This window comes from Abramis brama (genome assembly GCF_963993115.1).
Source record: "Abramis brama genome assembly, chromosome: 11".
In the NCBI taxonomy this organism is placed as follows: domain Eukaryota; kingdom Metazoa; phylum Chordata; class Actinopteri; order Cypriniformes; family Leuciscidae; genus Abramis; species Abramis brama.
Window position 1 is genome coordinate 1,320,001 of NC_139973.1, and position 25,344 is coordinate 1,345,344.

Sequence of the window (25,344 nt, forward strand, 5' to 3'; positions counted from 1 at the left end):
ATGGTCGCTTTGGTCAGGTGGTGTTTATAGCATAGGGGGCGGAGCTTCAGATTCTAGAGAGCATTTGATTGGACAGAAGATATGACAAGCTGAAGTCCGCGGTGATGTCATAAAAGTCCATGATCCATTTTAGTGGAAATTAAATAAAATAAGCTTTCTGGACAAAAAAATAAATGAAGTATAATTTTAGGGCTTCGAGTCAGCGAAATTGCTCAGAAAACCGCAACAATAACTAATATGCGTTTTTAGTGTTTTCAGTGATGTGCAACCTGTACATATCTGTTTACATTTTAAAAAATGTGTTTTTAAGTATGTGTGTGTGTGTGTGTAGACTGGCTCCGTCAGTGAGATCCCCCTACAGCGAGGTGTCGTCTGTGTGTGTGGCGCGCCCTAGTGGTCAACCACCGGATAGCAGAGAGATGTTTAACCCCTCCATGACCCCTGGAGCCTGTATGGACCCGTACATGCGCCCGCCACACGCACCCCCGCCGCACGGCATGATGGGACACCGAGGGATGCCTCCACCCGAGGGTGAGACTGTCTTTACGAATCACTAACTGTTCATTCAGTTAACTGAGCTGGACTGTCATTCGTAAGACTACATTAAAGGATTAGTTCACTTCAGAATTAATATTTCCTGATAATTTACTCTCCCACACGTCATCCAAGATGTTCATGTCTTTCTTTCTTCAGTGGAAAAGAAATGAAGGTTTTTGAGGAAAACATTCCAGATGTTTCTCCATATAGTGACTTCAATGGGGTCCAACGGGTCGAAGGTCCAGATGTGAGTTTCAGTGCAGCTTCAAAGTCTCGACACGATCCAGCCGAGGAATAAGAGTCTCATCTAGACAAACCAGCGGACATTTTATAACAAAATAAACATTTATATACTTTTATCCACAAATGCTGGTCTTGCAATAGCTGTGATGCGACACACATTATGTAATCAGGTTGAAAGGTCAAGCGTGTTCCGGTTCAGAAATGTGGGGAAGGGCGAAAAACTCCATCTCATTTTCTCCTCCAACTTCAAAATCGTCCGGCATCGTTGTTTTAACTTTTATTTTTGTAAATGGCGTTTGACTTAATCTTTGCACGTTGGCTTTGTAAACACTAGGTCTGTACTTACACCTACGTCACGCTTGACCTTTCAACCTGATTACGTAATGTGTGTCGCATCACAGCTAGTGCAAGACCAGCATTTGTGGTTAAAAGTATAAAAATGTTTATTTTGTTATAAAATGTCCGCTGGTTTGTCTAGATAAGACTCTTATTCCTCGGCTGGATCGTGTCGAGACTTTGAAGCTGCACTGAAACTCACATCTGGACCTTCGACCCGTTGGACCCCATTGAAGTCACTATATGGAGAAACATCCTGGAATGTTTTCCTCAAAAACCTTCATTTCTTTTCCACTGAAGAAAGAAAGACATGAACATCTTGGATGACGTGTGGGAGAGTAAATTATCAGGAAAATTTAATTCTGAAGTGAACTAATGCTTTAATAATATATCAGATTATTGGAAATCGAATCTCAAAACTTAGGGTCAGACCTATAATTGTAAATAAAGTAGATGCATTATGTGTATCGTCAAAAGCATGAACCGTATTGTTGTTTTAGGAGTCAGTGGCGCCCCCTACTGTAACCCGAGCATGATGTCATCTCATCACACACTCCCACATCATCACCAGTCGGGATCTGAACTCATGGGCTCAGGAGACGGTGAGTCAAGCCAAGACTTAAATATTAATATAGTTCATATTTCAATAATTTAACAACGCATTTGCATGTTCACGGATCTCTAACGTGGGTTAATGGTCACATGGTTGCACTTAACTCTTTCCCCGCCGGCTCAGAATATTTTGTTTGTGCAATATATTGAAAGAAAGAACAGAGCCTTTGCTTTTAAACAAAACAAAAAAACCTTTTATTCTAACTTCAAGCATTTGTTTTTACAAAAAAGAGAAAATCATGTTTTATTCAAAGACTACAACATGCATGAGCTTTTTTCGCTTGTTTCTGCTTCTTCTTCTCCTGTGTTTTGATTGGAGATTCAGTACTCTTTCAGAAGATGTGTAATAGCGCCCCCTACAGTATAACAGTGAAAACACAGAAAGCCAGAAAATTCTGTCCATGGCGGGGAAAGAGTTAAAATTACGTTTTATTTACACGTTAAATGTATTTATTTTAATGAATTGTTAGTTTAACTCACAAACCCCAGGTTTGGAAACATTGCAGTAATTAAAGTTAATGTATCCAAATTGAAATGGTAAAAATTAGAAAAAAGTGTTCAATTATGTTTGTGTTTTTAAAATAAAAGTTTAACTGTACATTTTTATGATTTAATTCATCATTAGATTTTTTTTTATCAACTCACAAACCCTGATATAAATGTTAATTTATAAATCTACTATTGTTTGTTCATTATTAGTTATTGTTCATTCACAATACATTGAAAAAGGTTATATTGTAACTTGTAAACATAGATTAAAAATGCAATATATATTGATATCATATACAAAAATACACATAATTTCCAAGCAGCTTTACAGAAAATGCATGAGTCCACATTATAATTTAGAGTGATCTGTTATCAGATGTAACTGTAAGTTGTGTATTTCAGAAATGTACATGTACAAAATCACAGCTAGCTAAAAATGTATTAATTTAAACAATGTTATAATTTAAGGCAGAAATAATGAGCTCATTGAAGATTTGAATACTTGTTTGTTAACAAATGATTATGATTGTTTATTCACAATACATTGAAAAACGTTATATTGTAACTTGCAGATTAATCAATGCAATAAATATTGTTCATTGTGAACATGTTACCGTATTGAAACGTATTATAAAGTGCTACTAAGACCAGAAATGAAATGTGTTTTCTCTCTCTCTCTGTCTCTCTCTCTCTCTCTCTCTCTGTCTGTCTGCTAGCGTCTTGTTTCTCGATCTTTGTTAACAAATCATTATGATTGTTCATTCACAATACATTAAAAGAAGGTTATTGTAACTTGTAAACATAGATTAATCAATGCAACAAATATTGCTAATTAAAACATATTATAAAGTGCTACTGAGACCAGAAATGAAATGTGAGTTCTCTCTCTCTCTCTCTCTCTGTGTCCGCCAGCGTCTTGTTTCTCGACGCCTCGCTCGATGCTGAAGTTGAGTAAGAAGCGAGCGCTGTCGATCTCTCCGCTGTCGGACGCGAGCGTGGATCTGCAGACCGTCATACGCACCTCTCCAAACTCTCTGGTGGCCTTCGTGAACTCTCGCTGCGGGCCGAGCGCTGCCAGCTCGTACGGGCATCTGTCTGTGGGCACCATGAGGTGAACACACCATGAGTTACATTAGCACCCCTCATCAAAACCCTTTACATGAGATGGGCTTGCAGGTCGAAAATGACCCGCTTTTTAAAGGGGTGGTATAATGTCCTTTTCACAAGATGTAAAATAAGTCTCTGATGTCCCCAGAGTGTGTGTGTGAAGGTCTAGCTCAAAATACCCCACAGATATTTTTATATAGCATGTTAAAATGGTCACTTTTTGAGGGTGAGCAAAAACGCACCGTTTTTGTGTCTGTCCCTTTAAATGCAAATGAGCTGCTGCTCCCGGCACAGGAGGCGGAGCTACAACAGCTCGTGTCCTTTTACCTCACACACACACACACTGAAAATTTCAATGTTTATGTTCAAATTGGAGTCAGACAATAATGGAGAGACTCAAGAAGAAGTGAGGGTTACACTTTATGTTAAGGTGTCATTGTTACAGTGTAATTATACATTTAAATACTAGTAATAATAATTAAATACGAGTAATAATAATCAACTACATGTACTTACTATAGGGTTAGGTTGGATTAGGTTTTGGTTGAGGGTTGGTTGCATGTAATTATGCATAATTTACTCTTATTACTATGGTAAGTACATGTAACATATGTAACACGGACACTGTAACCCAGTTTTTTGTGTAACAAGAATGTGTAAAAAAAAAAAAAAGTACAAAAAATATCAACAATATTTTGGTTAGTTGCTATACCAGTAAGAGCAAAGTCACAAGCAAGTTTATTCCGATGCAAGAACATTTAAGCAAAGTAAATCATGAGTGTTACGCTAAAGCATAAACCACGGCTACATTCACGACCTGAACCATTAACACACGTTCCTGTGATTCCAGCCCGTCGCTGGGGTTCTCCAGCTCCATGAACATGAACTACTCCAGAGCTCAGGGGAACATGTACGGTTCTCCATCATCATCATCATCATGTCACGGGCCTTCGCCTCGCCTGCCGACACACAACCCCAGACTCAAACACACACACGTGAGTCCCGTCTCCTGCTGATGTCCAGCGTTTGCTCTGTGTGTCAGCGCTGGTTTAGTTTATTTACGGTAACACTTTACACTGAGGTCTCATTAGTTAACTTCACTTAATGCATTAATTAACAATGTGCATTTGCACTATACATTTGCTACAGTATTTATTAATCTTTGTTAATGTTAGTTAATAAAAACACAACTCTTCATTGTTAGTTCAGGTCTATTAAAATAATATTAACAGATGCTTTAAATAATGTATTGGCAAATCAACTAAGATTAATAAATGATTTAAAAGTATTTTTTACTCTTTTCCATTTTAAATAATGCAGTTTACTAATGCCAACAAATGGAACCTTATTGTAATGTGTTTTATTAATATTTGAATTAGTTTTTAGATTTTAGTTTTTATTTTATTTTATTTTTTATGTGCTTTTGTCATTTTTATTACTTTTTTAAAATATTACTTTCTTATTTCAGTCATACTGTAGTTGTAGTTTTTATTTATTTCATTTCTGGTTACTAATTTTAGTGTTTCAACTTAACTAAACAAAAATCAGAAATGTTGCCCTGGGCAATGAACTGAAATAAGTTTTATTAGTAATACTTATTAGGTTTCATTTGTTAACATTAGTTAACTACATTAGTTAACATGAACTAACAATGAACAATACTTATAAAGTACTTATTAATCTTAGTTAATGTTAATCTCAATATTTCCTAATACATTAACATTTTTATTAACTAATATTAATAAATGCTGTAAAAAATATATTGTTCATTTTTAGTTAATGCATTAACTAAAACTAATGAGACATAATTGTAAAGTGCCAATATTTTGAATTAGCTTTAATTTTGTTGTGTATTTGTCATTTTTATTTTTTTATTTTTTAAATTATTCTTATTTCAGTTTTAGTTTTTATTTTATTTCCAGTTACTAATTTTAGTGTTTTAACTTAAACTAAACAAAAAAATTAAATGTTGCTCTGACAATGAACTGAAATGAGTTTTATTAAATATAAAATTAACATGAACTACTATTAACAAATGGATCCTTATTGTAAAGTGTTACCATTCTTTATATTTAGATTTTTTTAGTACTTCAACTTCTTTTATTTCAGCATTATTTCAAAAATGTACATTTTCTTTTAAGTTTTTCATCTAAATACGGATGCTCAATATATCAGCCATATCGGTATTGGCCGATATCGGTTCATTTTTTAAGTTATCGGCCTGATAAGAAATTTGTCCGATATATTAAAGCCGCTAAATAATGTATTATTTCCTTCAGCTGAGACACTTCAGATGCGCACTGTTCAACATGATGTTTATGAATTGCTTGAAATATGATTGAAAATAACTTAAAAAAGGAAAATAAAGTGAAGTGCAACATGTGCAGCGCAAGTCTGTCATATCGGCTACATAACATTATAATGAGAACATTATAATTGTGTGTTTGGAACATGGCTTTTAATGGTGAGACTTTTGTTTTGTAATCATTATCTGATTATCTGCCAAAATATCGGTTATCGGCTTCCAAATATAAAGAATTATCGGTTATCGGTATCGGCCAAAATTTTCATATCGGTGCATCTAATATTTATATTTTATTTTATTTCAGCTTTATGTCAGTTGCACATCACGTTTATTTCTATAGCGCTTTATGCAATGCAGATTGTTAAGGTAAATGTTTCAGTAGTTTCAGTGTTAGTTGCCGCTAATAATAACCCTGCTGTGTGTGTGTGTGTGTGTGTGTGTGTGTGTGTGTTCAGATGAAGACAGAACCGATCCTGGGAAGTGTGATGGACAGCATTAACATCAAGAGCCTGGAGGAGCATTCTGAGGGAGACGTGGCGAGTCCTTCATCAACGGGAACACAGGTAATGTCCCATCTTTGACTAATACTGTGTTTACATCATGTTCACACTCTTCACATCCTCCCGAACCTTGGTTGCAATCCACTTTATTCCTGACGAATTTATTACTGCGTTTTGAATTATGGGTGGCCCTTCCGGTTTGGGGAACTTCCATTCTAAAAGACTGAAATTAATCATATCAGATCATAAGGTTGCCCTATAAATAAAGCTGATCGTCAGTTTGACTGAATTGAGCTGTCAGTTTCCCTTCATGTTTTATTTTCAGACATCATGAGAATAACGTAACACTATAATATATAAAATATCCCATTAATAATTCACTGGAATGCACGAAGAATCTCTTGTTTTTTTCATCAAATCCTCACGTCTCTTTCCAGGTTTGTTTTCACGAGTAAATACAATTTATAATCGGTCAAAATGACGAAAATCACTTTGAAATCGTATCACGCAATGCTGAAGTAAATGAACATTTTGTTATTAAGGCAACATCTGTTACATAATCCAGATATATATTATTACAGTGATATTTAACCCCCGTGATTTTGGGGTTATTTGGTCTGTTGAAAAACCTTGTTAATGCTTTTACACTTTTAAATGTCCTTTTAATGTTCGATGGTTGAAGTGCGAGTAGAATAATGTCATCTCATTGTACACAGTTTTAAAAAAAACGTATTATTGCGTTCATAGAGCGAGCCTTTCGCTGATTGTTTACAGCTTTACAGAAGTTACACCCATAATTCGTCATAAATAAGTCAATAAATAGGTGTAGGAATAAGGTGGACACTCTTGGTTGTTGATGTTATTCCGGCCCCGTTTCGCAGGATCCTCTTCTGGGTTTATTAGAAGGTAGAGATGATCTGGATAAAGAGGAGAAGCCTGAACCCGAGGCCGTTTACGAGACGAACTGCCACTGGGAAAACTGCAGCAAAGAGTTCGACACTCAGGAACAACTCGTGCATGTAAGGAAGATCTAAGAGTCATTCACTCGCCGACGGACGTCAGTCCACACCACTATACTGCTATTTTGTTTCACATTTTGCTTCACATTTTGTCTCCAAAAAGGAAGAAAAGCCATGAAAGCAGCATAACAGCAGTCCATAACGGACTTGTATGCTATATGGCAAGTCAGTATGATAGATTTGTGTGATAAACAGAAAGAAAATCAAACCGATATTCACTGATCATTTTCTGAAATCTGAAATCTCGTTTTTATTGCACCACTCAGTGTTGTTATTGTTAACTAAAACTATTACAAATTGTGGCTACACTTTATTTTACAGTATCATTGTTACATATGTTACATGCAGTTACTATAGTAATATTAATAATTACTATAAATTATGCATAATTACATCCATAAATTATGCATAATTACATGCAACTAACCCTATAGTAAGTGCATGTAGTTAATTAATATTACTCAGTAATTAAATGTATAATTACAGTGTAACAAAGACACCTTAAAATAAAGTGTTACCAAAATTGTTTTTGTAATTGAAAAAAAGAAGCAAAATATAAACATTAAATGAAAAACTTAAAAATTATATAATAAATTGAAAATATATTAAAAATACTCACACTTTACAATAAGGTTTTGTTTGTTAGTTAACTACATTAGTTAACATGAACTAAGAGTGAAAATACTTCTAAAGCATTTATTAGTCCTAGTCAATGGTATCATCATAATAAATTATTAAAATCAAAAGTTATTCATATTTCATGGTTCATAATCTGTTAATATTGTTTAATGGACCTGGGCTGCGTCTCCAGACAACAATGGATCGACTTTATTGAAGCTCGTAATTGAAGCACACGCTTGTGTTTGGAAATGTTTAGCCTGATTGTTGAGCATTTTCTACGAGGCCAATAATCTATAAAGCACAAACCTACGGGTGGAGACACTAGCAGAATGCCTGAACCCCAAAAAAATAAGAAAAGACATTTTTCAAAAAGAGGAGATTAATGTCATTTTAGAGGAGGTGGAGCTAAACAAACATATTAGCTTCAGCAGATTAAGGGCAGTCATACAAATAAACTAATTTTTCTTTTATGCCAAAAATCATGAGGATATTAAGTAAAGATCATGTTTCATGAAGATATTTTGTAAATTTCCTACCGTAAATATATAAAACATGTATTTCTGTGAGTGAATGCAGCACAATCGCCAACATAAATGAACAACTTTATTTGCACCCTCAGATTCCAGATTTACAATAGTTGTGTCTCAGCCAAATATTGTCCTATCCTAACAAACCATACATCAATGGGAGGCTTATTTATTCAGCTTTCAGATGATGTATGAATCTCAATTTTAAAAAAAATACTCATGTGACTGGTTTTATGGTCCAGAGTCACATATTATAATCACATTGCACTTGAATAAAGTTATGATGCTTTTGGGAAACAGACCATAATATTAAGATCAGTCGTACAATCGTTCTTCTTAGGCTTACGATGCTCTTGGGAAACGCAGCCCTGAACTAACAATGAACAGTTGTGTTTTAATGAACTAATGCTAACAAAAATGATGAAATACTGTAACAAATGAATTTCTCATTTTAGTCAATCCATTAACTAATGAGATTTTATTGTAAAGAATAAATAAAATCACACACACAAAAAAATAAAATAAAACTGAAAACTAAAAATAAACGCTAACTCAAATATGCATAAATACTATAATAGTCTATAAATCAGACTGGCCGCAGGTGTTTTCCCACATCAAGCATCCCGTTTCTTGTGTCCTGATTTTCCCGTCTCTTGCGCAGCACATCAACAACGAGCACATCCACGGGGAGAAGAAGGAGTTCGTGTGTCACTGGAAGGACTGTTCTCGAGAGCAGAGACCCTTCAAAGCCCAGTATATGCTGGTGGTCCACATGCGCAGACACACCGGCGAGAAGCCACACAAGTGCACTGTGAGTTACAGCGCTGTCACATGACTTCTGTTCAAGCTGTGTCACATGACTTCTGTTCAAGCTGTGTCACATGACTTCTGTTCAAGCTGTGTCACATGACTTCTGTTCAACTCTCTCGAAACTGCACGATAGTGAAGAAAAATGGGTAACACTTTACTTGAAGGGGTGTGCATAAGACTGACATGACACCTTCATTATCATGACATGACACATGAATATGGAGTTTTTATGCATGTTTATGTAACTGTCATTAAGTGTCATTCGCTCGATTATGACGTTTTTTATCCAAATATGACACTGTTTGAGATGTCTTTATGACAACAATACATCATAACCTGTCAGTGTCTTTGTCATGACAACTTGTCATAAATATGTCATAAACATGACATAGCAGATTAATCATCAAACTTAAGACACTACTTAGCTTTATGGGTTACAACTTGAATTTGTCATTAGAATGTCATTAAGTGTTAATACTCGTGTCAAATAATTGTATAACAGTGTCATGAATATTTTTCTTGACCTCAACTACAGTGATACAAATTTAATTTGTCATTAAAATGTCATTAAGTGTTAATGCTGTCAAATATTTTATAACTAATACTGGAATACTGTGGGGAAAACAGAAATATATTCATGACAGCCAATGTCAAAACCAGTTTAATGTAATATTAACCCATAAAGCTAAGTAGTTTCTTAACTAATAATTAATCTGCTATGTCATGTTTATGACACATTTATGACAGGTTGTGATGTATTGGTTTGTGTCAAGTTGTCATGACAAAGACATCTCAAATTTTATATCATATTTAAATAAAAATGTCATAATTAAAGCGAATGACACTTAATGACAGTTGTCATAAACATGCATAAAAACTCCTTCATTTTCATGACATGTGTCATGTCAGTCTTATGCACACCCCTTCAAGTAAAGTGTTACCAAAAAATGCGATAACTCATTAAATAATGCGATATTCGATATGCGATATGATAATGCTTAAAGTGTGTAAAATAAACAAATTATCTTTAAAATATATTTAAAATGATATGACCTATATACGTGTTTCACATTCTTTTTGTGACAGTAAAACATCCCTAAACTTCTGACAGTGAACATCAGTGTTTTACTGTATATCAGAAGTGTTATTCTAACATCAGTGGGTTTAGGGGTTCAGGTTATCCTACATTAGAGTTATTAAACAACAGAAACTGAATAATCAAATGTAAAAATAAAACACTGCTTAGTTTTCACTGTATGAATTAAATATATCCTGATTCTTATTAAAGCTACAAAAGTTATTCAGCCGAGAGCAGAGAGTGATTTTCTCTTTGTCTTTTCTTCATAACCACAGTTATTGCAAGCTGTTGCGATATGCATATCACGATATATACATTTGCGATATTTCTATAATTTGGATATATTGTGCAGCCCCACTGAGTGTAACTGTTTATGTTGGTGTGCATCAGTTTGAAGGCTGTAATAAAGCGTACTCGCGTCTGGAGAACCTGAAGACTCACCTGCGCTCACACACCGGAGAGAAGCCGTATGTGTGTGAGCACGAGGGCTGCAACAAGGCCTTCTCCAACGCGTCGGACCGAGCCAAGCACCAGAACAGAACACACTCCAACGAGGTACACATGATAACACATACACACGTCATGTTATCTGCTGGTTTTGTGTTGCAATTTGCTTTATTTGTCTTTTATAATTGACTTGCTGTTCAATACAACATTTATGACATGACAGATTTCACATGTCAAAAGACAAAGGCTGTGACCAAAACAAAAAAACTGTAAAGATTAACACTGATCGCAATTTGTTACTGCAATTAATTTATATAAAAAAACTTTATTGCAGTTAATTTGTTGTAAGACATAAACTGACTAAACAAAAAACTTTATTGCAGTTAATTAAAAAATATTGCAATTATTTTGTTGTGAGACAAAAAGTACTAAAAACTGTCAGAATATTGTTTGCAATTTATTATTGCATTTAATGTATTTTTTAAACTTTATTGCAATTGATTAAATGCCTGAAACAAAAAAACTGTAGAAATGAACACTGATCACAATTGATTTCTGCAATTAATTAATTATTGGGCAACACTTTATTTTACAGTGTCCTTGTTACACGTTACATGTTCTTACCATAGTAATAACAGTAAATTATGCATAATTACATGCAACTAACCCTCAACCAAACCCTAACACTACCCTAACCCTATATAAGTACATGTAGTTGCTTAATATTACTCAGTACTTACATATATAATTACACTGTAACAATGACACCTTAACATAAAGTGTAACCAATTATTGCAATTAATTTGATCACTGATCACAATTTATTATTACATCAATTTATTATAAAAAAAATGTAGGTTATTTTTTATCAAAGACTAAAGTACTACACATGATAAGAAACGAGTTTGTGTTTCACTGCAAGGACTGAATTTGTTTTTTTGTTTTTTAAATGTCATGTTTTTCTGCTGGTTATTGTGCTTTATAATGTACTTCCAGATCTATAAATCTTTTATTGGTTGCATCAGTTTAAACACACTTTTAAACAGCATTTCTATTTGATTTCAAAGTATCTGTGTTACACTTTTCATGATATAAAAATCACAGCAGGAGAAACATGCGTCACTTCATTTAATACAGTCTAACCTGACATTCTTTATTAAATTCTGCCAAACAGGAGGAGAAATACTAACAGCAATAAACCAGTAGTGTGAACTATCACAGTGTGTTGGTTTCTAAAGGTTTGGACACAGCTGTAGATCACATGTCATGCTCTCCTCTCTCTGGCCTTCAGAAACCGTACGTTTGCAAGATTCCCGGCTGTACGAAGCGCTACACGGACCCGAGCTCTCTGAGGAAGCATGTGAAGACGGTTCACGGGCCGGAGGCTCACATCACTAAAAAGCACCGTGGAGACACGGGTCCGCGCGCTCCGGGTCTGACCCCGGCTGGGCAGAACTCAGAGCTTCTGATAGAAAAAGAGGAGAGAAGTCGAGAGGACTGCAAATTACTCGCTCCAGAATCCACACTGGTAAGGCTTGATCCCAATGCTCATTCTAATGGATAGTAGGATTGCACGATATGTGACCCTGGATCACGTCACCAGTCTCGAGTCGCACGGGTTTATCTGTGGCAATAGCCAACAATACATTGTATGAGGCAAATTCTTTTATGCCAAAAATCATTAGGATATTGAGTAAAGATCATGTTTCATGAAGATATTTTGTAGATTTCCTTCCGTAAATATATAAAACATGTATTTCTGTGAGTGAATGCAGCACAATCGCCAACATAAATGAACAACTTTAAAGGAGATTTTCTCAATGTTTCGATTTTTTCTGCACCCTCAGATTCCAGATTTACAAATAGTTGTATCTCAAATATTGTCCTATCCTAACAAACCATACATCAATGGAAGGCTTATTTATTCAGCTTTCAGATGATGTATAAATCTCAATTTCCAAAAATTGACCCATGTGACTGGTTTTGTGGTCCAGGGTCACATATATCGTTTTATCATCGATATCGCGATGTGCAATGTCAAGTATAGGGATCGTAATTGATCTGTGATCCGTAGCGGCTCCCCGGTTCGGAACGCTTGTGATTCGTGGATTAATTGCTAATTTAACCATCATAGAGTTTATCCTATGCATGTTTTTAATTCGAATCAGGCATTAGGTTTTCTGTGCGCAAACACAGAGCACGTGAACTCCGAATTCAGTTCTCCTTCTCTTACTTTTGAGCTTAAACGGACATGTGCACGCAAAATGAAGTCAAAATGGCCGTCTCGGCGAGTATCCTCGTAAACGCTTTGTAAACACAGTAGGTTGTGTGTTGTAAACAGAGAAAGAAACGGATGCGTGTCATTTATATTTATAAGGCTTTATCCCAATGCTCATTCTGATGGATTCTAATGGATAGTCGTTTTAGCATCAATATCGTAATCGCATGATGTGCGATGTCAGGTATAAGGGATCGTAGTTGATCTGTGATCCGTAGCGGCTCCCCGGTTCAGAACGCATGTGATTCACGGATTAATTCCAAAGTTTAACCATCATATGTGAAAGTTTAGCATTTGCATGTGTTTTTAAGTCGAGACAGCACGTGAACTCTGAATTAATTTCTTTTTCTCTTTCTTTTGAGCTTAAACGGACATGTGCACGCAAAATAAAGTCAAATGCCCGTCTCGGCGAGTATCCGCGTAAACACAGTCGGTTGTGTGTTGTTAACAGAGGAAGAAAACAAATGCGTGTCATTTATACAGTATTTGGTCCCTGCATTCGTCTTAAAGTGACAGCAGCCTAATATACCGTCAGCTGTTTGTGTCACCAGTGGTGATTAAAAGAGAAAGAGAAAATTACTTGTAGCTTTAACAAAGATAAATTGCATTAATTAATTAATTATATTGGTTATATTTCATTTATACAGTGAAGACTGTTATTTTACATTCGAGTATTGAATTTCTGTACCTGAATACTGTTAGATTTACCTGAAAAACTTAAAGCACTGCTTATTTCAATTGTGTTTTTTTTATTTCTATTGTATTTATCTACGCTAGTAATTTGTTTATTATTTACCATGCAGATTCACCCAAATTATCCTAGAATTATTTTCAAATAGAGTTATTAATCATCTGGTTGTTCAATTTGTTTTTATATCGCAATATATATCGCAGAAAAACAAAATATCGCAATGCAAGTTTTTTTCCCAATATCGTACAGCCCTAATGGATAGTCACATGCATAATAACTACAGTTACATCTTGAATAATTTCTCTCGTCCTCTAGAAATCTCAGCCAAGCCCCGGTGGCCAGTCGTCCTGTAGTAGCGAACGTTCTCCACTAGGGAGCGCCAACAACAACGACAGCGGTGTGGAGATGAACCTGAACGCGGCAGGCAGTCTCGAGGACCTGACCACACAAGAGGAGAACGGGAACGCCGGTGTGTCCGAGTCCAGCGCTGGCGTGGGGTCGATGTGCATGTCCGTTCAGGCCTTGAAGAGGTTGGAGAATCTGAAGATTGACAAACTGAAGCAAATCCGCCGGCCAACCCCACCTGGGCGGAGCGGAGGGAACAAACTACCGGCTCTCTCAGGTAAAACACAAAGCAGATCAAGCACTTGATCGCAGGTTATTTAACTCATATACAGTCAAACCAAAAATTATTCAGACACCAGATATCATTTTTGATATTTTTTTACTAGTAGGTGCAGGACACAATAGTTTACATAATTTATGTAAGTGAGGAGAGCAAAATAAAGTAAACTGTGACATATTATACCCAATAATTCTTCATACAGTGACTACCAGTAAAATGTATACAAATTTGGGACCAAATATTACTCCGACACTTTGATCTGATCATGTTTTGCTGAAGTGTTTTTTCTTTAATTGCTAATGCTCTTTTTACACACAGACTGAACAAAATGAAGCATTGCTTGGTGATTGGTTGAGCTAAACTGGTATTATCTAATTGTGTAGTTAAATTTAACAGCTGACAGATATTCAACATAATTCATGTGTGAGACAGTCTAACAGAAGGACGGACAAAACCAGTCAAATATCAACTGATTTTAGATTAATCAGACAAATGCACAACATTAACAATATAACAACCTGCACACAATGACAGCTGCACAAGTGTAAAATGTTATTTTCGTCAACTAAAATTAATGCAAAAATTAAAACTGACTAAAATGAGTGAATATGACTTATATTTCCAGGATAAAAAAAAGTAAAAAAAAAAGCTTGTGCCAGCACAAATCCTCTTTTGGCGATGATAAACTACTGTCAGGATTTACTAAAAAGACACAGTGAATGATTAGTGCTGAAAAGCTGTGGACAAGGTTATTATTTGCGGCTGACCTTATTAAATATGCATCTGTAGGAGTTTCCCATTAAGGCGCAAAATTTATGGGAGGAGTATTTAAATCTATCATGCAAGGTGATTTCCTAAGGTTTACCCTCGTCAATTTACTGGTATTTGTGGCATTTTTCACCACCCAAAAAAGCATGTCTTAAACCAGACAGTAATTTGTGCTGCTTTTGGTAGATTGTGTTGGTCATTATGGAAATGTTCCGGCTGTGTGTAGAACTTTCCACTCCCATCTGAGGTTTTTTGGGATTGCACTCCCAAAAAAAAACATTTATTAGGCTAGGTCATCATCGGAACTTAGAACTGTGCTGTGCTTCGGCATTATACACATTTAAAGTCCCCCTGTGGTGAAAAGCCATCTTTTAATGTTGTTTATATGTCTGTGTGGTGTTTTTAATATGTTTTAAGACAAACCATGTGTAAATTCATAAGTCGAGTATTTTCTCCTTTAAAAGTTTGAAATCGCTGGTGTTTCTGACGTCACAAACTACCTTGTAACCAATCAGATCAATGTGTGATCGTCAACCAGTGGATCTCTGAGCTGAGTGAGTGAGTGGAGGCGGGGCTCATTTGCATATTCATAGAACCGCCTAAACTAAATGAGGCAAGGGTGTCGAGTTACATTCAAGATATTTTAAAGCACAAAGAATTTTTTTTCAAGGAAAACCGTTTAAATATGTCATTTTGGTGATAAAAGATGAGTTTTAAGGGATACGATTATTGAGTACAGGGGGACTTTAAGGTTTACATGTTATAGTAATACATTGCTAGCCTCATGGTTTTCTCAGTAATTCTAATGCTAACTCTGCTTCCTTCTCTGCTTCTTTCAGCAACAGGAGAGATGATGGGCATGTGTGCGCCCTCGCCCTTACTCTCCAACCGGCGTGTAATGGAGCTTTCTGCTCCTGATCTGGGTGGAGTAACCGGAATGGGAATGTCTTGCCAACCGAACGATCGGCGCGGCAGCGGCACCAGCAGCCTCAGCTCTGCGTACACAGTGAGCCGTCGTTCGTCAATGGTCTCGCCGTACCTGTCAAGCCGACGCTCCAGTGACGTGTCCCAGGTGGGTCACTGCCAATCCGTGATGGGAACCGATGTGCCCGGTGACCCACTGTCTCCTCAGAGCAGCCAAAGAAGCGGATCATGCCAGAACGCTGGTGGATTGCCAGGTCTACCGAGTCTCACACCGGCACAGCAATATAGTCTGAAGGCTAAATACGCGGCAGCAACAGGCGGTCCACCGCCAACCCCACTACCCAACATGGACCAACCCGGTAGATTCTTGAGGGAATGCCACGGCCAGCCTCTTCCTCCATTTATGCAGCAAGGTGGCATGAGAAGGCACAGTGCTAATGCCGAATACGGCACAGGAGTGATCTATCCACACCAGGCACCCGGAAACAACACAAGACGCGCTAGTGATCCAGTGCGCTCAGGAGCCGATCCGCAGGGTTTACCCAAAGTGCAACGCTTTAATAGCCTGAGCAACGTGTCCCTAATGAGTCGTCGCAACGCGTTGCATCAGTGCGGATCTGATGCGGCTCTCAGCCGGCACATGTACTCGCCTCGTCCACCGAGCATCACTGAAAATGTCATGATGGAGGCCATGGCTATGGAACCTCACGGGAAAACCGAAGGCAACATGATCCCAGGTAGAGACAGAGCTTACATGGGCTACCAGCAAACTCAGCTACACCCTCACAATGCAAGTCAACTGTCTCCTGGACAAGAAGGCTTGGGTTGCATGGATCAAGTCTTCCAATCTCAAATGCAAGGTCCATACCAGGGTCAGCGCGAGGAGATCTGCACAACTGGAGTGATTGGTCAAGCTGACATTGCAAACAATCTCCTACAGCAAGCTGAGTATGGTATGAGTACCTGTCAGCTTAGCCCATCCGGCCCACACTTTCCTAGTCAAGGTGATGGATCAGGGCCATGGGGACCAACTAACCAACTCCACAGTCCTCAAACCGGCATGCAGTTCCAGGGTGTAGGCATTCAAGGACAGCACTACCATCAACAGGGCGTATATGACCCTACATCTGACCCTGGCCATCAAAGAGTTACTGTAAAACCTGAACAGTTCCATCCGTCAATGGGAGGATCCAGTTCTTGCCAGAACATCAAACCTCTACACCAGCATCGGCATAATGCAAACATGCAGGGATATCCACCGCAAGGCCAAGGCCTCATGGGCAGATCCTCTAATGCAAGCTGTGACTTTCTTCACGGCCAGATGGGAACGCAAGCCGGTCTTCCGCAGCAAAGCCAAGCAGGATCATTCCCGAGTGGAGGAGGTATAAATCTTGCACTTGCGGAGAGCCGCAGGTCGCAGACACCAATGCATCAAATGAAAGAGATGATGGTGAGGAACTACGTGCAATCCCAGCAGGCTCTCCTATGGGAACAGCAGCAGGAGCAAAGGGTAGTCGATGGTCTCTCTGGGAAGCCTGATGGGATAGACATGGGAGGACAAACGGCAATGATTCAACACAGTCCACAGCAACAACCTAACCAGAACCTTTATCCTGGTAATGCTTATCAAGGCTATCCGAATCAGAACTTAATGAGCCCACCGCAAAATCGAGTTCCCGGTTCTGTTAAGGAGCATACAGCTGGGATGCAGGGATCGTGCTACGGGCCGGATATAGTGCCAAGACCACCTCAGGGACGAAAGCCTTTGAGTCGCCAGAACAGTCTTTCCCAGTCCCAACAAGCAGGTGGAGCTTACCTGGGAAGCCCACCTCACCTCAGCCCGGTCCACTCCACCACCAGTCCCAGAAGAGGAGTGCGCCTCCCACCGGTCCAACAACAGCATTCGGAAAACTTCACAAATAACAACAACCCCATGTACTACACAGGCCAGATACACATGCACCATGACATTGAGAAACCTCAAGATGGTCCATGCCTGGCCCAGCAACACCTGACTGGGATAGACCCTAGTACCAAACCCACATCGATGGCCTACTCAGAACCAGCGCCCATGTCCAACGCCTTAGAAAACCTGGACTTGGAGAACGCTCAGATTGACTTTACCTCCATCATCGATGACCCAGAGCCTTCATCTTACAGTCCAATAAACCCACACCACCACTGCTCCTCTCAGACCTCCTCTCGTCTCACCACACCCCAAACCTCCATCACCCTTCCAAGCGGCCTGTCTAATATGGCAATCGGGGACATGACCTCAATGCTGACGTCCCTAGCAGGGGAGAACAAGTACTTGAACACGTTGTCTTAAAGTGTTTCTGCAAATAACAGGGCCAAAGTGAGCATGTTGACTCAGAACACCTTTTGCCCTCACGACACTAAAGGTTCCTCTGAACGTACGTATGCCACGTACTGATTAGGGATGCACGATGTGACATTTTTGGCCGATATCGATAACCGATAATTCTTTATATTTGAAAGCCGATAACCGATATCTTGGCCGATAAATCTAAATCCAAATTTTGTATAATTTTTGAGAGCCTGATTACAAAATACTAAAGTCTCACCATTAAAAGCCATGTCTAATGCACACAATTATAATGTTCTCATTATAATTTTATGTAGCCGATATGACAGACTTGTGCTGCACATGTTGCACTTTTCCTGTATTTTCCTTTTTTGAAGAGATTCTAATCATATTTCAATTAATTCAAAACCATCGTGATGAACAGTGCACATCTAAAGTGTCTCAGCTGATGGAAATAATCCATTATTTATCGGCTTTAATATATAAGTAAAATTTTCTTATCGGGCCGATAACGATAACATTAAAAATGAACATATATCAGCCCATACCGATATGGTGGCCGATATATCGTGCATCCCAGGTACTGATGCTTCTGCTGGTGTCCAATATGGGATCACACAGATTTTGCGTAATGGTGTTTTAAGTGTGTAAAATATGTTGCTTGACATTACCGCCTAATGACTATTATTCAAGGGGCATTCCAGTCACTACTGTGAGGCTGTAAAGATGGAAGTCTTTGTTTAAAATGTAAATATGAGCATTGGACTGTAAATGGTGGCAAGATAGAAACAAAGAAAATTTACTTTTAGATATATATCTGGACTTGGACTGCCACGTGAACACCACATAAGAAGACTGAAATACAAAGTGAGTGAATGTGTCAAGGAAGAAGCTGGTAGGCACATTCAAGACAGGACTCAAGTGCCTTAGACCGTTGTGGCCTCTTATCTTTGATTTCTCACAGGTACGACATGTTGAAGAAAACGAGACAGTTGAGACACATGGATGGATGGATAAACAGTGTGAAGCCCAAAGTAGACTTCAGCGTAACACCTAGCGTATGAGTACAGCACGATGCATAGCCTTTCAAAGTATACTCCATTTGATAGTGTGCAGGAACACAGGCGGTCGACAACAGCGCACAAGAACGCTTCATCTTGTCTGAGCTATTTCTTTCCAGAAGTTATGAGCAATTAAAAACGTCTTGGTACTCTTTTAAACTAGAGTTCTGTGTATCTATGAACTATGGAAGCTTGTTTCCGCCAGAGAATAAAAAATAAAAAAGGTAATTGCGACTTTTTATCTCACAATTGTGAGATATAAACTCGCAATACTGAGGAATTCTTTTCTTCCTTAAAAGAGTTTATATCTCGCAATTCTGACTTTATAATGTGTAATTGTGAATTTATACTGTATCTCGCAATTCTGACTTTATATCTTGCAACTCTGAGAAATAAATTCAGAATTGCGAGATGTAAACTCGCAATTGTGAGATAAAAAAGTTGCAATCTTTCAAAATGTTTTGTTCTGTGGCGGAAACAAGCTTCCATACTGAACTTCCTCACACAAGCAGGCGTTTATTGTTTTGGGTCTTCTGGAGTTTGTTGTTGCGTCCATTTATTTTTCAACCATGATAAGGCCAGGCCAGTGTCGCCTTGTGGACCAACTAATTAGTGCAAAAAAATATACATATGCACAAGCTCTGGATAGTAAAAACAGGCTATAATGTTGACAAAATTTACGTCATATGCACTGTGCAAATAGCGTAGCATACGCAAAAAAAAAGTATACTTTGGGCTTAAGAGAAAGTGTTTCTTATTAAAACTCATTGCTTACTGTCATAATGGCAGATTACAGAACAGTATTTTAAAGACTTGTCAATTATCTCTCTAGGTCTAGACAAGTGCCTCCGAATCATAATATTCATTCAAAGTTGTAGTGTTTGTTTTCTGATTGTTTGACTAGTCTGCTTTCAGACAGATACGTTAAAGGGTAACGGCACTGAGATGTGTTTTTTGTAATGTTTCTCTTTAGTCTGCATACATAACCCAAGCTAGCATGCATATGCATTGCACTGACAACAGCACTGAGCTGAGGAGAAGTGATGAATTTTTATTATAAAGTTTCCATATAGTATGAATAAGTTACATACAGTGCAGGTACTTGATGTTTGTCAAGCTTTTGGTTTTAAGTCCTCTGTTATTTCAACACTTGTGCCTATCTCGTTTTTTATCATGTAAGTGTTATGGAGGGGTGCGGTACGGACTCGACCCTTTCAAAAATCCCAGTGTTTCCACTTTCTGTGGCATACCAAAGACGACTGGCACTGAGACGAGGCCACACTTGATATCTGCGAGAAACACCGTCATGTGCTTCCATATTGCTGTGATAAAGAATGTTTCCTCTTTTTTTTTTTTAAGAAAAAAAAACATTTTGTGGTTTTTGCATTTCTGTGTGTTTTTATATCTGTCACAGTTCACTCAAACGTTTTTTTGCTGGCAAAAGTTCATCAAGTAGTAACAGATTTATGATATTAGCATTTATCCCATCTATTTACAAGTGATATTTTTGCGTACCATTTTCTACATTTTTGTACAAAGGTACTATATTATACCAGTTTATAAATAAACAGAGCCTGTGATGGAAGAAGATGATGTGTTGTACTGTAATGTTTCTTTTGTGCCACTCTGGAAAACACAGAAAATAATGGACAACAACATAATTTGTGTGTGCATTTTACAGTCTTTTCCAACTGCTTACACACAAAACCCTTACTTGTCACTCAATTCTCGGCTTTTTCAATTTCATAAAACACTTTTTGCAAACCACAACATAATTCTCTATGATTTCCTTTTTTAAACACAGCCTATCAAAATGCCACAGTAATTCATCAGAGCCTCACACACACTCCTCACACACACTCCACACACATGCGCACACACACTCACTCCTCACATGTGCAAACACTCATTGTTTTACTGAACACCAACCAATCATGGCTTTAGAATAGGCCTATAGGTCAAAGGTCGAGTTATAGTTTTTTTCGGACTGTGTAATACTGTATTCACAACCACAAATGCTTACAGTAAAAAAATTAATAGTTTGGTTTTAATCTTGCTTTACCATGAATTTTTCAACATCTCTCAGCCAATTACTTGCAATCTTGTACAGAAATGCACACAGGAGTTCATGAAAGAAGAGCTTTAGGTTTTGAATAACTGATATATCCAATAATATTATGGCAAAGGTGTTTGCAACGTCAGACAAATGTTTGCTTGAGATGTTTGTGATATTTTGAATGCAGTGATTCATTTTGCACGAGATGTGAGGCATTTTGTGTGCAATTCATGGATTTGTGTGTAAAGTTTTGAGAGCAAAAAAGAGGCAAATATTTGAAAATGTGTGTAAGCAGTTGAAAAAAAACCTGTAAATGCTTCAGTATATGTGTTCACCGCTATTATTTTTCCGCTGGAAGCACGTCAGATGTCCTCTAGATGGCGGCAGCGCTACGGCTCATGATCTTTGTTAAGTCTTGAGAGCCACACACAGGGTTTGTGTTACACTGCCATATTAGATCCCTCCTCCTTTAGTTACAAAGAGAACATTTTTGCTCACTAATACTGAAATCTCGGTGACAAAGCTAATCCTCTCCATACTTGGCCTTTCCCTGTCCCTGATTATAAGATCAAAAGAAAGATTTTCCTGCACTACATGCCAGTGTGTGTTTGAGTGTATAATGCTGTAGCTCTCGGTCCCTGGTACCCTGATTCGGCCCCATGGATCTAATACTGTGTGCGGCGTGTAACCAATGAAGACCATCGCCAACTCCTCTGACTCAATTCTCCCATCTGTTATTCGCTATATAACCGGCCGATCCTCTTTTACCTTGCTCCCATCCTCATTAGCCATCTCATCTTGCCCTCCTTCATCATTAGTGGTTTTTGCTCAGGCAAGTATCCTTTACTTTTGCTCATACTTAGTAGAGATGCGCGATATATCAGCCACCATATCGGTATCGGTCAATATATGTTCATTTTTAATGTTATCGGCCCGATAAGAAAATTTGGACGATATATAAAAGGCGATAAATAATGGATTATTTCCATCAGCTGAGACTCTTCAGATGCGCACTGAATTGCTTGAAATATGATTGGAATCACTTCAAAAAGTAAAATACAGTTTCAGTGCAAAATGTGCAGCGCAAGTCTGTCATATCGGCTACATGAAATTATAATAAGAACATTATAATTGTGTGTTTGGGACATGGATTATAATGGTGAGACTTTTTTTTTATAATTAGGCTCTCAAAAATTATATCAAAATTTGGATTTAGATTTATCCGCCAAGATATCGTTTTGGCTTTCAAATATAAAGAATTATCGGTTATCGGTATCAGACAACATTTTCATATCGTTGCATCACTTATACTTAGGGTTACCTCAAGTATTGAACCCGTTTGTGCTACGAACATGAACGATTACTCAAATCATGTGGTTTGTTGAGGAGTGCTGTCATTTAAAAAAAAAAAAATTACTTGCATATTTTGCAAAACTAAAAATCATCTAGTTTGCTTTTACTTTGAATTTAAAATCATTAAGCAAAAATGTATGTTTATTTTGAGATGCCTATTAACTCTGAAACAACAAGAATCAATGCAAGCCCTTACTGCTATATGCACTCAATACACTGAACCGATATACAGCGAATGCACTAGTTTAAGATCTGCAGGAGAGAGCAGAGGTTTAGCAGATCTACAGCCTGACTTAAGCCACAATCTACTGAGCTGAGGTTGCTGATACAAATGGAAATGGCAAAATAAGCGCTGAGGTTTTCACATGCAAAGAAGTGAAACCAGCATAATGACTTTTCTTTTCTTGGTTTGCCATTCAAGTCAAGGCTTTTTATTCTCTTTGTCACAAAGGTTGGCATATAATTAACTCCTGTTTAATATGCTGTTAAAGAAGACTCCTCCCTTTGCTCCTTCTCTGAACCCCTGCCAAACTCCGGCACGCTGGAAATCCCACGGGACACCCCACCCTAGGGCGTCCCTCAGTGTGTATGAGGTGTTGGAGACCATGTGGTGCCCAGATTCCTGCTCTTACAGACTGTTTTTAGGCTCACTGCACACCGCAAACTGCACTCTTTGCACATAAAGGTTTCTCGTTTATAACATTAATGCAAATAACACTTTCTTACCATCATCTATAGGGGCAGAGGTAAAGTGTTGAATGAGGCTTTTCTTTGTGTCTTAACTCCTCACATCCAAGATCCACAGCAGGGTGTAGGTTTATGACCCATTCCATCTCTTTTCCTCTCCTAGACAAAAGGACCGTGACCTCTCATCCCTTCTCCTTTTCTCTGGCTTTCACCACCTGAAACCCTTTATTTTATGTCCCTAAAAACAAATGTCCATTAGAAACGGCAAACACAAGCTCTTTTGCTCTTTAAAATGCACATTTGCACAGGATCCAGTGTTAAAAGAAACCATAAAACAGTGTTAGTTTTAATACCTTGGAAATTAATATGGTAATTATCCTGTTCTTCAATGGAAATTAAAGTACCATAGTATTAGCACGAGATATCATCATTGAACCATTGTAGGCCTACCAACACAGTATTTTTGTAAACGCATCCCGTTGGCATTCTGTGTAGAATAACGGCAACAAAGTCCGATATTAAAGGAAGTACAGATAACGTTATGGAGGGTAAGTCTTACAACTTAATTTACGATGTTTATGCTAAGCTAAATCTCCAAGAAATATATACAAAACATTTTTCTTTAAAATCTCTGTAATTATGTGGTAATATTTGGCGTTGTGGGTTTTCTTGTAATGTCTGTAAGAAAGTTTTTTTTCCAGACAAAAAGAGAAATCCGCCCTCTGTTGTAAAAACAACGATTAAGATAAAGTTATTTTCCCCTCATAATCCATGAGTTCGTTGCCGCGCTTTTTTCTCTGGCGCGAGCCAGGAAAATAAGATATATAACCAAGACAACATATAATCGATAGTTTTCAAAGAGCAGAAAATAATGTAATATATCACAGATGGCGTGTTATTATAGTTAGATAGCCTAGCCTCATTTTAAATAGTTGACTAATGCAAGACAACAAAAAAATGACATTAATAATAATTAGCAAGCGGAATGTCATTAATTACTTAACCATTAACATAATATAAAGGGGAAAAAGTAATTTATTTCGAAGTGCTTAGGGATCAAGGTCCACCCTACCTCGCGCGCCTCAGGAAGTATTGCGCGGGCATTATCATGACAGTACGCGTTCAGGTGGGTGTGTGTGTGAGTGTGTGTGTGTGAATGCCAAGGTAGGGGTCCTAAAACGGTGTGTTGGAGTTTTTCTGATGTTTTCTTTTTCAGTTGCTAAACAGATTACCGTTCAATTACACGCACAAAAGAGGTGACAATGCAATACTTCCTACAGCGATCAACAGGAGAAGGGGAGCTGATGGTGGTGGTGGGGGGGGGGGGGGGGGGGGGGGGGATGAACAGGTGCGATTCGCTCACAAAACACCTACCTGTGCATATTTTACAGGTAGAATATTCACGTGGGCGATCAAAAAAGTGAAACTTTTTTTGCGAAAAAAAAAAAAAGTTGCCTATGCAATTTTAGCTAGAGTAGCCTATAGTTAAATTGCTTTAACATGTGATTTGGTCAAGTTTTTCGCACGCATAGTAGACATACCTTTTACGATGAATAAAATATGCCCAACATTATTGCTATATGCGCTTTTAATTTAGGCGCCTACACGACCTATACTTATATCAAATATATGTATGCCAAAATCAAATCACTTTATTGTCATAACACCAGTATATGTCATATACTGTCATATAGTTGATGTCATATATAATCTCCACAGCATGACATGATTTAACGTTGGTATTTATGACCAGAAGAGTCAGACATGAACATAAATGTCTATTTTATTCAAAAATAATAATAAAAAAAAAAAACTCCAACTAAGAACTGACACACTTTATTTTTCAATGTCTCTTTTCTTACAACACACACTCCGGGCTGACCCCAGACCTGCCTCCGATGATGATGATGACATCACCAAAGCCTGTGATCGCGACGCGCGTCT

General features: G+C 37.8%; 1 protein-coding gene across 2 annotated transcripts in view; it reads left to right on the forward strand.

Moving 5' to 3' along the window:
* Positions 1-20,891, forward strand: part of gli1 (GLI family zinc finger 1) — a 56,231-nt gene extending 35,340 nt beyond the window's left edge. For both annotated transcript variants that reach the window (XM_084128519.1, XM_084128520.1), the window contains 11 exons: positions 332-531; positions 1,617-1,718; positions 3,130-3,328; positions 4,175-4,319; positions 6,085-6,192; positions 7,011-7,148; positions 8,958-9,107; positions 10,575-10,739; positions 11,923-12,159; positions 13,916-14,222; positions 15,833-20,891. In XM_084128519.1, the coding sequence (XP_083984645.1) occupies positions 332-531; positions 1,617-1,718; positions 3,130-3,328; positions 4,175-4,319; positions 6,085-6,192; positions 7,011-7,148; positions 8,958-9,107; positions 10,575-10,739; positions 11,923-12,159; positions 13,916-14,222; positions 15,833-18,246 (4,165 nt within the window). In that variant the 3' untranslated portion in view covers positions 18,247-20,891. The remainder of the gene's footprint in view (positions 1-331; positions 532-1,616; positions 1,719-3,129; positions 3,329-4,174; positions 4,320-6,084; positions 6,193-7,010; positions 7,149-8,957; positions 9,108-10,574; positions 10,740-11,922; positions 12,160-13,915; positions 14,223-15,832) is intronic.
* The last annotated feature ends 4,453 nt before the right edge of the window (positions 20,892-25,344 follow it).